This window comes from Bemisia tabaci, chromosome 2 (genome assembly GCF_918797505.1).
Source record: "Bemisia tabaci chromosome 2, PGI_BMITA_v3".
Lineage (NCBI taxonomy): Eukaryota > Metazoa > Arthropoda > Insecta > Hemiptera > Aleyrodidae > Bemisia > Bemisia tabaci.
Window position 1 is genome coordinate 76,499,901 of NC_092794.1, and position 13,512 is coordinate 76,513,412.

At 41.3% G+C, this 13,512-nt stretch overlaps 1 protein-coding gene across 1 annotated transcript in view; it reads left to right on the forward strand.

Moving 5' to 3' along the window:
* FASN3 (Fatty acid synthase 3) overlaps positions 1-13,512 on the forward strand; it is a 253,540-nt gene that overhangs the window by 27,403 nt on the left and 212,625 nt on the right. Inside the window, exons 5-6 of the mRNA XM_072296313.1 lie at positions 4,556-4,756; positions 13,176-13,414. Of these exons, the coding sequence (XP_072152414.1) occupies positions 4,556-4,756; positions 13,176-13,414 (440 nt within the window). The remainder of the gene's footprint in view (positions 1-4,555; positions 4,757-13,175; positions 13,415-13,512) is intronic.

Below are 13,512 nucleotides of genomic sequence, written 5' to 3' on the forward strand. Positions count from 1 at the left end.
GCTTAGATTACCGCAAAGGAGTCGTTTTCTTTGTTGTTTTTCTGAATTTTTTCTCTGTTATACTGAGTTTTTCTTGAATCTCTTCTGCGTTTGTCTGTCTTTTCTTTTTCTTTCTGCTCTGATATTTCTTTTTCTATCCTTTGTTCTCTGAGGATATTTGAGGATATTTTTGATAACATAATGAATCCAGCTTCAGTTGATGAGGTATTGCAGGACGTGTTGTCTGGCGACACAATTAATTTGTTTTTTGACATTGTGCGTCGTAAGACCAACTTCCGACCTGTGAATGTAAGTTGACGAACCCCGACAGGATCCACAACGACGCCGTGGCAACTCGCAACATTGTTTATTCAGAATTATTATTGTGAAAAAAGGGAAATTTATATTAATACTTACACGGAGAAAAAAACTTCGTGCATGGGACCCGACGTTGAGATCATATGAGTCTCTTAAAACTTGAGGTCCAGCTGCCGAAATTCAGGTCAGAAATCTGAAACACTTCGGTATGCACCGAGTACTTCAGATGTGTGACCTGAAACCTTCGATATATACCGAACTACTTCAATTGTCTGACCCGAACTTCGGCAGATGGACCTTAACTTTTCGGATGCGTGATCCGAAAACTTCAGAGATCCATATGATCTCAGCTTCGGGTTCTATGCACAAAATTTTTTTCTCCGTGTTTCCTTTTAGGGCACGCAACTAAAATTTCAGTAAATTTTTTCAGAACAGTAAAAAAAAAAAAAAGTGGCTAACAATGGTTCCTCACCTTTTCGTGGTGTTGGCTGTTTTTACTAAGTGGGAACCGTCCATTTTAAGATATAGTCTATTTCTTGCCCTGCCATTATGATTCTACAAGTTAATTGTGGAGTGAGAATTTCATAATGTTTTCTATGAAATCTTCAAAATATAGTGATAAAAAATTTGCAACTACTACAAAATCGGCTCGCGTAGCGAGTGACCGGGGGTCCAGGGGGCGTAGCCCCCGGCTAGGTGTGACGGGCGCGCGAAGCGCGCCCAGAACGGCTAGTAAATCTATAATTCCGTAAAGTGCGTTGATTCATTTTCATCTGATCGAACATAACACCTTTCATGAATACATAAAACACAGAGAAGGGCATCAATTCACGCAAAACATTAAGCTGCGAAAATCATTTGGTACGCCGAGAAAAAGATTGCGAAGGTGGACGCAATGGAACAGTCACAATCTCCCCTGATTAGACTGATTCCAGGAACTTGGTTGGTGGCGACATGGGCCGCGTAAGTATGCGCAGTAGACTTTTTGAGCAATCAACGCCGCGAAATGTTGCGCCACCTAGCGGGCGCTCCTCACATGTGCCGCCTTTTCTAGTGTGACGTGTTTTAAACAACATATAGGGTTCTACGTCCCGGCAACGTCGACAGCGAAGTGCTTTCGCGCCACACATTGGTCAACGTAAATTTCAACGTAGAAATCGGAACGTTTCTGGAACGTCTCACGGTAAACGTAGATATATCTACGTCCTTGAAACGTCCGATGTTATCTGGGAAATCAGTACTCGTACCGATCATGGATTCTTTGACAATATTTGCAGCAAAGAGACTCTAATGTTCAGGAAAATTGTCATTTTGAACTGAAATGTTTATTTTTAGGAGAGAAAAGTCATTAGAAAGAATGTCGCCACATTTGGCAACGTATATTTGCAGTTGTATTAAATAGGTACAGTGTCTATTTCGCCAGATGAAGCCAGAAGTTTCAAGACTGTCATCAGATTATTCTCTGAAGTCTTCTCGACCAAACCACTACTGATAAGTCGGCTTTTTTCTGTACAATGAAAACTTTATTTTTAATGAAAACCAGTGATTTTAAGGTGTGCAGCACTAATTCCGCACTGCAAAAAAATCCTCGATTCCGTATTATTAAACTAAAAGGAAGTCCCCAGATTCGAAAACTTTTAAGGCAGCATTAATTTTCCCCTGCATATCTAAAGAAATGCCAAGTTTCATTTTTTGTATCATGCTCCGCGCATGTGCCGCCTTTCTTAGTGTGACGTAGGTATGTTCTGGACTCCATGAGTTCTACGTCCCGGCAATGTCGACAGCGAAATGTATTCGCACCATAGGTACATTGAACAACGTGGATTTCAACGTAGAAATCGGAACGATTCTGGAACGTTTCACGGTTAACGTAGATATCTACGTCCTTGAAACGTCCGATGTTATCTGGGAAAGTACTGATGCCTAGATCGATCTGATCATTTCAGGGAAAATGAAGCACCCACCTGATATTTGGACCAAGTTTAACAGAAAGGAACCAAGCCACATCAGCTATTGCCAAATTTAACTGGGCAATACAATTTTTTACGAGAGAACGTTTTATGCGGATTCCTTTGAAATGTTTTAGGAATTTGCTTCAAACTATGGAGAATTTTCACTGAAATTTGCACGAAAATCCGCAGAACCGTTTTCATGTAAAAAATTAAATTGGCATAAGCAATTTGGCAATAGCTGGTGTGGCTTGGTTCCTTTCTTTTTAACGCGGTCCATTTAATTAAGCTATTGACAAAACAATTAAAATTAGATGCATTCGAGCCGGTTCAGTCTTAGCGGGAAATTTGGAACGAAAAAGCAATGCTCGTTGTCAGTCCGCATGGCCTTACGGTCAGCTTGTCTGACTCCAACTCAATCAAAGAGAAAAAAAAGGAGGTGTTTGCATTTCGGGCATCTTGGAATTTTTTAATGACTTGATGACGTAGGTGGGTACAGCGATGTTTAGCGTGAATGGGACGTCGCTGTACCCACCTATGTCATCAAGTCATCAAAAAATTCCAAGATGCCCGAAATGCAAACGCCTCCTTTTTTATTCTCTATGCAACTCAATAGGTTCCAGGCTCAAATCCTAAAGTTGTACCTAGCGACCAATTTTCTCGAAATTGATGAGTAGATTTGCTGAAACAGGTTTTACCGGGCTTTGATCCCTGTGAAAAGACTTGCGCAAAAAGAGACAAAAAGTGCCCGTTTTTGGGCACTCGAAATTAGGGGTGTATGGGGATTTTTTTTCATCTCTTGGATGACCTTTTCCTTTTATTAAAATCTCGAACCATTTTCGGAATAAAATGGGAGGCGAGGACGAAGTCCTCGATTTTCACTCATTTTTGCAAATGAGTGCCTCAGTGTCGAATTTTAGTTGTAACTTGTTACGCGCTTCAGGCATTGAAACACGATTTGCGGTGACTTCCAGGTATTTCCGATGGATTTTCCTCAATGTTTTCACCTAAGTCCACGCGATTCTTTTGGGAGGGGAGGGGATAGAGATAGCTTTATCTCTGTAGGGCGTGCAAAAAATAAGAATACTTGCCAATGTTCTAAAAACAAGTGCCTCGCGGTTTGAACAAAACCTAAAATAAAGTGGCCAATTTTTTTAATAGAGAGGAGGTTGTATTTTCACCAGGAGTCTCCATTGTGTGAAATCTGGTTGGAAGGAACATGAAAGAAAAAACATTTTGGTGCAAACCACAAACTTGTCGCCATCCATCAATGTTTCAAAATGGCGGCCGGTTCAAGTTCAAAATTATGAAAAATTGATGTTCCAGTTGTTTATCGGCCAATTTGGATGATTTTTCGCATTCGAGGGTTTTCCGGTGTAAATATAGAAAGATTCTGACATCAGAGATAAAAAATGCGGAGCTATCTTCAAGATGTTCTTCAAGAGCTTCAAGAAATGTATTCTGACATCAGAGAAAAAAATGCTGAGCTATCTTCAAGATGGCGACGCTTGCAGCCATTTTCAAGTCTGCTGTCTCCAAAAGATTGCAAATTTTTGCAACCCTCTTTACCTTGCAATCTGTTTTCATGCGAAGGAACCCACCGGTTAACAAGTTACCTACATCCCAATAAGGAGGGTGGTAAACAACCGAGACATTAATATTCGCCACTTAGAACATATATTGGCCGCCATTTTGAAACGCTGCTAGATAGTAAACATGTAGTTTGCCCCAAAACTTTTCTAAATTTATGTTCTCACTGACACGGTACGACACGATTGGGGCTCCCCTTCGAAGTACTTACGAAAGTTACCTTCCACCCCTCAAAGGTGTAATAAGGCAGATCTCCCCGTCTCTACTTACCGGGGCAAATTCAGGTCGGCTGAGGCCTCAATAGAACTCTGGAAAAAGATTCGTTATCATTACTACGCTGGTCGCTAGATGAACTGCAGTGGTGTCCATGGGTCTAGGGGTCTACATTTAAGAGAGACTCAGCGAAACAAAGGGGAAAAATTCGTAGAGCTCTGTTTAATGTAGCTAAGTTTGCACACGGATTGTCTCCTTATTCACCCATACGTTACCTCTTTCACGTGCAGATCTGCTTTCCATCTTTACATGGCCAAATTTGATTGGTTGTAAATTGTAGGTATAATTTTATCGACATGTAGGTAGTCATTGGATCATCTTTCGAATGACAGATAATTCACCTAAACTTTTGTGTGCTATCAACCCTCTGCAACTATTGCTCAATTATTTTTCATGTTCCAAGTGGGAAAGTATTCGGCCCTTGAACAGTTCTTAATTTGCTTCAGGGCCCAGCTACACAGTCGACTCAGCTTGTTCCTCGAGCTTATATGCTTTGGAACACGCTTATAAATCTATAAGAGATGGCCATTGTGATGCTGCTATAGTAGGAGGATGTAACTTGTGTCTGCATCCGTATGTATCTCTTCAATTTGCTCGCCTCGGGGTGCTCAGTGCTGACGGCCGATGTAAATCATTTGATGAGGCTGGTAAGTTATGCATCATCGTTTAGTCAGCAATTTTTTTGGAACAAGAAAAATTTCTTAAATTGCATGCAGAGAAACCGTTAAATGCAGATTCAAGTGTTGATCCAATTGGAGAACGACGTTAAGTGGGAGTAGAATGGGGTCAATGCATGGAATTCAAGACATTCCGTAATTTTACATGTATAATCACTTTAGATGCCGTGGAGTGTATCGATCTTATGGGAAAAATATGAAACGCAGTGGCTTCGATTATGAAACGTGTTTAGCTACCATTAAAATTTCAGTTCAAAATATTCATTTTTGCTTGAGTTATCACGCAATCCCTCGCTTTCGCCTATGAAAACTTTAAGTGGCCGCCATTTTACGAAACGTGTTGTCTGATTTTTCCAAAATTCTATAGGTAGTAAACCAGTCTAATTGGACTTTTAACTACATACCATTTAAAGTTCAGCCTGAAATATTCATTTTTACTCGAGTTATCGAGTGGGCATAATCAAACAGTGGTCCCTCACAGTACAAAAACCAAGCAATGCATTCAAAAAAATGTCTAAAGTTGAAAACCAAGCGTCCTTAGTATATTACAAATTTAAACATTATTTCTTTCGGAAACTCGAAATTCAGTGGCACATGAGGCTTTGAAAACTGAAAAAACCACAGGTCGGTTGAAATGTATTCATACATACGTAGATATTGAATTCATAAATTTTGAGAAAATGTCCTCTATCGAATATATGTGTGGAATGTGAAGATAATGGAAAAAAAACTCAAACTATAACTCAGGCTAAAAGGAAGAACGGACTACGCCATGTTAGAGACCGGATGACAAATTTATTGGAAGCTGCTTTGGCCGACAACCTCGGGCAGCTTGGGAACAGTGTTGCCTCAGTTGGCTAGACCTAGAGCTGTAGGAAGGCTACCAACATCCTCCCCTTTTTCGAAAATATTATATATATTTATGAGAGAAAACACACTAAAAAGTGGCCCGAACTGTATGTAACAAGGTAGAGAAATGGTGCAGGGTCCACACCATTTCGCGGAGAAATCAAAGCCAAGACGTTCCAAAAATTATAATTAGAGTCAAAAATAAATTTTTTCAACCTTAATCCCACATAGCACAGAATCTTATGTCAATACTGATACATATTGTTGGATGTTGACATGATATCACCAACACTAATGCAGTATGATATTAAGATTGTCGGTTAAAAGGTATACCGCGTCAGCATGAATATAACACTGATACCTTCAATATATCAAACAACAGTATTGAGTCAATGCTGACGAGGTAAAAAAAAATAACACGAAAAGAAATTAACACGAAAAAATGAAAAAAAAAATATAGGAAGAAAAAGAAGCCTAAGAAAACACGGTGTTAATCAAAGTTATGATGAAAGTCGAGCCGCGCACTGATGCTATGCATGCTATAACAGCCTTAACAGGCGTGATTTTAACCCGGAACACCATCAGCTCCTTGTGGCTCAATGGCAGAATACTGGGCTAGGAATTCCGCGGAGGTTCGGGTTCAAATCCACCTGAGGGCGTCCGGGTATTTTACGCTACTAAACGTCGCAGGACATCAAGTAAGTGGTTTATAATATTCAATACTTGTATACTTGTGTAATTCATGTTTCAAATGTAATACATGTGTAGTACTATGAAAATGACGGTCATCGTCTGAACTTTCATATCTACTTGACAGAGTGCGCTGAGTGTACAGACGTGTCAGTGTTAAGGTAGTAACGCATACATATTGTCGGTGTCCTGCAGTGTTCTGATGACCTTGTCATAACCCTGATTTCCATATGAAATCAACCTTTTCGGCCAATACTGTAACAATATTTTGACAGCTCCAAATCAGTAACTAATAAATACTGGCATAGTCTTGATATAATATTAAATCAGGATACATCAGCATTTTATAAATACTGACACTACTGACGTGTCAGTACTATTGTAGTATTATATCAACATTCTGTGCTATGTGGGATGAGTACCGGTGCAAAACTGAGGAGGGAGAGCGTTCAGCTCGGACAGTTTGCATCAGAATATTAAGTTGGAGCCACGCCGAAAGATCTATACCGGGTTATATCTTTTCGGGTTTTCCTTGTTTTGTCATGAGATGCCGCAATCAGACGCTGAATTTAGCAGCTGAATGTGGAAGTCAATAGTCATCGCCCAACGGCTGAAATTTAGCAAATTCGAGTTATTTTCATCCAGATGTGTATCAAATCTACTTGAATAGTTCAGACAAATTCAAATAACTGGTCCGATGGTTGCTGAGAATCGTTGCTGAATTTTGCGCGTTACGCGCAAAATTCAGGCATCGGGCCGATGACTTCCACATTCAGACAAGCCGAGACAAGGCTCAAAAGAAAGCTTATTATAAAGCAAACTTCCAGGAAAAGTTTCAACTTGAAGTGACCCCTCGTTTAGGCTGTACAGCGTTGCCAATTTTCCATTTTCATGAGGTAATATCGAGGAATTCTGGATCAGCATGGTTCAACAGACTAGTGCACCCGAGTTGGTCATCGAGACAAGGCTCAAACGAAAGCTTATGGTAAGGCAAACTTCCAGGAAAAGTTTCAACTTGAAGTAAAACTTCGTTTAGGCTGTACAGCGTTGCCAATTCTCCATTTTTACGTGCAAAAATTGAGGAATTCGGGACTAACAGTCCAGTGCATCATAATTAAACAGACTAGTGCATCGGTCGACGAGCTGAATACTATACCCTGAAATCGAATAGAAGCGCAACGAAAGGCCATCGTGATCATTTCGAAGCAGTGTTGCCAATTTATTGTTAATGTTTTTAACATAAAATTTAGGGTATTTTCGAGATTTTTGGCGGAAAACGTACCTTCCTGGGCTATAACATTGATGAGTTTGGGCTAAACATTACGACTCGATAGTAAATGAATGATACAGACGGAGAAAATTGAATCCCGAACGCAATGTTGCGTTCCGTGTGCGTTGGTTTCTCCGTCTGTAACGTTCATTTACCATAGCATAAAAATGGAAAATTGGCAACGCTGTACAGCCTAAACGAGGTATCACTTCAATTTGAAACTTTTCCTGGAAGTTTGCCTTATCATAAGCTTTCGTTTGAGCCTTGTCCCGTTGACCAAGTCGGGTGTACTAGTCTGTTGAACCATGATGATTCAGTATTCCTTGAGTACAGCGCATAAAAATGGAACATTGACAACGCTGTACAGCCTAAACGAGGGGTCACTTTAAGTTGATACTTTGCATGGAAGTTTGCCTTACCATAGGCTTTCATTTGAGCACCGTCCGGTTTATCAACTCGGGTATACAAAAAAAGGGGCTAAACTTGGCGAGGCTCTTTATGGCGTGATTGTTAGCTTAAATACAAATGGCTTCGTGAACTTCCAAACTCCTTGCATATATCCTTACTGAACTTTTTTACTTCTCTTAACTGCACTTCTAGGTCCTCTTTCCCACTGGCAAATAGTTTCAGATCATCTACGAAGAATAAATGGTGTACTTCTGTCCCTGGATTCCGAACTTTACCTATATCCTCGTCTGAGCGCTTTGAGCATACAAGATAACGGTGACATGAATTTGATAAATATGCGAGGCGATAAGAAACCCCCTCGGTATATTCCCTTTTTTATCGCCATATGCCCTGTTGACATTGATCCCCCACCTATGTTCACTTGAAGTCGGGTGGCCCAAGTTTGCATCATGCTCCCGAGGACACTCACCACTTTTTGGTTGACTCGTATCATTCGTGAGGACCTTCAGATCCAAGAATGTGGTACGCTGTCAAAGGCTTTTTTGTAATCAATCCATGTCATTACTATGTTCGTTTGATTTTTTTACAATCTTCAACGACCAATCTTGATAGTAGCAGCTGGTCCAGACATCCTCTTGCTCCCTTTCGGCAGTCCTTTTGCTCTATCGGCATTCTCCTGCTGTTGTGTAGATCCTATCAGGTAGCACACCTGTTCTGCCGTGCTAAGGAAAAACGCCGTATGAGCATTCAGGCGTTGCCCGATTTTCATTTATAAAACACGAATTTCCTGGTAAACTTAAAAATATTTTTCTTCCACTTTTTCAGATAATGTTGTTCGCAAATTCACCTGAAGTTCCTGAAAATGTCAAGGAGAAATACCTATTCGTAACTTTCCTCAAAAATAAGCATTTTATGGAAGGAAATTTGACAACTCTCAAATGTTCATACGGTGCTCTTCCTTAGCACGGCTGTGTATACCTACAGCTTGTACAATGTGTTCAGACAAGTGATGGGTCTGTGAGTTTTTTTAGTTATCTGTCTCTCTTGTATTCGGTAGCAAACAGGTTACGTCGCGGGTGAGCCATTCAGGACATTTAGGGCCGTCCATTAGTTTATTTAATTCTTTTGCTATGAGCCCATGTTGTGATCGAAAATGCTTTAACCAATAGTTCTCCACTATATCTGGTCCTGGTACCCTCCATTCTGCTGTTTTACCAATGACCCTTCCTACCTCTGCCTCTGTAGTTTCATTCCACTCCATTTTGAAGTTTGATTCGAGCTCTTCAATCCACTTCGCATCTTTATTGTGCTCAGCCTCACTCTCGTATATTTCGCGCTAAAAACTATCAACTTCCCCCAATTCAGGCGTCCTCCCGTTTCCACCAGCGACTTCACCTCTAAGTTTCCGGTAGAAAGCTTTCTATTATTGTTTTGAAATTGTAGGTTTTCCTTAAATTGGGTCGTCCTCCGCTTGTAGCGTCATATGCGCTGGGTAAGTGCGGATATCAGGTGCTTGAGATGCTCTGCAACCTCATTTACTCCCCTCAAGCCTTTTGTTTGATACACGGTTTTTATTTGCTCCATCTATTGCTCATTAGTTCCATCTGCGCCCGAGTTTTCTCATAAAGATAGTGCCTCCTGAGTCGAAGTATTTTTGCTTCAATGCGTTTCACCCATGCTGGAATTTTTGGGGTCTCGCGCAGCGTCCTCTGCTTCGGTGGGGGGGTTTCTCTCCTCTAGGATTACCTATCGGTGCTGCTACGTACAAAAGATAGCTTATGACTTTGAGGTCACTTGCTCCTTCAATTTCCTGTATTAGTCTTCCCAGCGTGCTATCAGCCCGTTGTACTGTCGGCCGTGTTTTCTTTATGTTGTGCAGCCTATCAAGCTGCGACCGGTTCTCGTTTGGAATCTGTCTTTGGTTCTCGTATTCTTCTCGGATCCACATATCTATCATATCTAAGGCTTCCATTATTGCCTCTTCAGCCACTGTCTCCGTCTGGTCTCTAACTTCATCCGTTGGTTCCTGAGTTGCCATTTCTCTTGTTTCCGCTAGCATAGGAGTGGTTAAGACTGCGTGCTGGAGGCTCCTCTCGTCTTGTGAGCTCAGCACTCGGTCGCTGTTTTCAAGGTCTCTTTCTACTCTCTGTTTAAGGGCTATTCTTTTTGCCTCGGTTATATAGTTGCTTCTGCAGATTACCCTTATTTGATGAGATAGTCTTTTTTGACTAAGGTCACTGAGCTCAGGGTATTTTTTAGTATATTTCTGATGGAGTAGTGGACTGTATCCTGTAATGTCTTTTCCCCCATTTGCCACTATGTAGTATGTCTCCAAGAGTGCCGCGTTAATGTCACTTGTCCACGTCAGACGCTGCCTATTCCGGCCAGCTTTTGTTGTCGCAGACCTAACTCTTTCTAAGACTGAGTCGTTGGCTCGTTCTCCGCGACTTGAATTTGTACTTAAGTTTGGCGCGAGTTCTATGTGCAGGGGCTTTACATCTAAGTCTTTTTCGATTCTAGCTCATTTTTTTATTTTGCGCACTAATGTGTTATAGTTCTGGATACCTCTCCGCTAACACTCGCTGCAGTCTTGCCATTTGCCCGACGGTTTTGTGGCCTAATCCAGTTGTTCTTAAAAACATTTCCTAGAGCTTCACATTCAGATCTTTAGACCATCCCATTCTTCTTGCTGGTCCGGCCTCTGTTTCTACATCCTCTTTTCTGCTGGCCTGATCGGTTCTCATATTCCATAGTCAGTTCCTCTCATTAGGGCCTCTCTTCCCCTTTTGTATACAGGGCAGTCCCTGTAGGTTACCTGGTGGTTGTCTCTTTTTCCTCCGCTTCTTACAATCGCTGCACATTTAGGCTGTGATTTCGGCTTCTTTGTCTCTGGACAGTCCATATATTTGTGGCCTTCTACTCTACAGAATCCACAGACTTTATTGGGGGCTGTACAATGTTTGGCTACGTGGGAATATGCTTGACGATTGAAACATCTCGCAGAAGAGACACGGTCTGAGCAATACACCGTTCCATAGCCGACAAATAACCTGGGATCTCTCATTGCTATACCTATTTCTCACCTTGGAGGAACATTCTTCTATCCAAATTGCTTTTCCTTGATGCCGTTCTGTTTTCAAAAATTGTTTCTTCACTGACACAAAATGTTTACGAAACCCTTGTATAGTGAGAGCCCCTCCGAGCCCCCACGCGCGAAGCGCGCCTAGAACGGCTAGTATTTAAAAAGAGTAAACAGGTTTTCACCTGGAAGGCTCCGGTCATCAAATTTCTTACTTTAACAATATTCTACACCTTCGTAAAATATATTAAAGCGAAAGTAAAACCAAAGAAAAAGCTTCCTCGCTTTGTTTGCGTTTTACCGTAAGAGTATTAGAAGGACTGAAGCTAAGAGTTTTCTACTCCCACCTCCGAAATCAATTTAGATTGAGAGCATTTGCTGGTTGTCAGTATGAACCGAAACTGTCAGAAGTTGCACGTATTCATGCTAAAAGTCACTACAAGGGGTGTCTCAAAAGTAAGGACTTCATGTTTGTTTCAAATCATTAAAAACATATAATTTAAAAAAAATGTTACATGGTTCGAAAGCTTAAATCCTAGGCTACTTTCCTTCTTAATTGTCATTTCGATCGATGCTCTTTTGGAGTCGTGGCAGTAGTTTTCGTACGCCCTTGTCATAGTGGTGAGCTGCCAACTCACAGAAGTATCCCGCCACCTTTTCTTACGCATCGTCATCGTCGTCGAAGTGTTGTCTACTCTAGTGTTCCTTCAAAGCTGGGAATAAGCGGAAGTCACGGGGGGCAAAATATGAACTATACTGCCGTGATAGCGAAGAGAGCCGTAAGTGCAAAATTTTCGAAATCGAGTTTTCTTGAAAATTCGTCTAAACTTTTCTAGATGAAATTACTGAGACAGATAAAACAGCAAAATTCATCCTAATTTAATGAAAACGAGACGTATGAGAAAGCCGTAAGTGCACAAAAAATGACATGGTTTTTTTCAAGACAGCCGCAGGTGCATGACAGTCAATGAAAACAACGCTTTCCAGTAAGTGCCACCCTCTTCCCCCAATTTCTAACATTAAAATGTGTTTGTTGTGCGTCAAAAACGCAACCACGAAAGCATGCAGAAGATAGCACTTACGGCTGTCCTTGCCTAACAATAACCTAGCATGAAAATGAAAAATACCCTTTTTATGTAATGGAAATAAAATCAGTCGATTTTTAATCATCCATACGATTTCTAGGAGTCTTCCAGACGATTAGTGGCAATTCGACATAGAACGGAGGCTTCTTTCAATAAAATGTTCCGGTCAGATGCTTCGGAGCCCGTTTTCACAGAACTTCATTTTTGCATTCCTGGCTCTTCGCTATCACGGCAGTATAGGGGGATGATCCGGGATAATCCATTTTCCAAGGACACATGGAAGACTGGACTCGTCGCTGCTTGTGGTTTTTTAACATTCGCGAAACCCACCGCGTGCACACTTTGTGGTTCTGAAGTCTGTCCGTCAAAATTCGGTGAATAGTGGCTGGAAAAATTTCAGGAACCAAAAAAACAAGCTCCTCGATCGTCATTCTTTGATTCTCAAGCATTGCTGCTTTGATCTTCACAATTGTCTCGTCATAAGTCGACGTCTGGCCGCTTCCTTCCTCGTCGTGAATGTCGGAGCGACCAGCTGTGAATTCTCGGCACCATTTGCCCACGTTATTTACGTCCATAACCTCATTTTCGTACGCCCTTTACATTTAAAAACCCGTATTACTTAGTAGATTCCGCATTTTGCGGAGATATCGATCAGAAGATTTATTGAAGCAGAGGTGGTGGAAACGCCACTCGCGAACTGTTACAAAATCGACTGCCAAAACAAGACTAAACACGTTAGCCGATCGGACGAAGACGCGTATTGAAGGGGAGGATTTACCCAACGCAGCAGTGCTTTCAGATTTTCCCTAGCACAATTACTCTAGCTACCAGTGTGTTGAAGACCTCACTTTTGAGGTACCCTATAGGTATGGATGTACGCATTTCAGCCAACCTGAGATTTTTTACAGTGCTCAGAGTTTTGTGTGCCATTGACTTTTGAGCCCGTTGAAAAAAACTTGGAAATCTTATATTGCATGTGTCATCGTTGTATTGTTTGTTCAATTCCAGCCAATGGTTATTGTCGTTCTGAAGCTATCTCCGTAATCCTTCTACAGAAACTGAAAGACTCTCGTAGAGTTTATGCTCGCGTCATTCACGCTAAAACAAATTGTGATGGTTACAAAGAACAAGGTATAACATTTCCATCTGGACCATTGCAACAAAGGCTATTGGAGGAGTTTTACGAGGAGTGTCAGATTGAGCCATCGTCACTCGCTTGGATAGAGGCACATGGGACTGGAACCAAAGTAATTAGCTATTGTTTTGTGCTACCTACTTCATTTGTTTTAGAAGTAAGATATCTGAGAGAATGGATACTTCCCAAGAAGTTGAGTTGTTAAGGGCT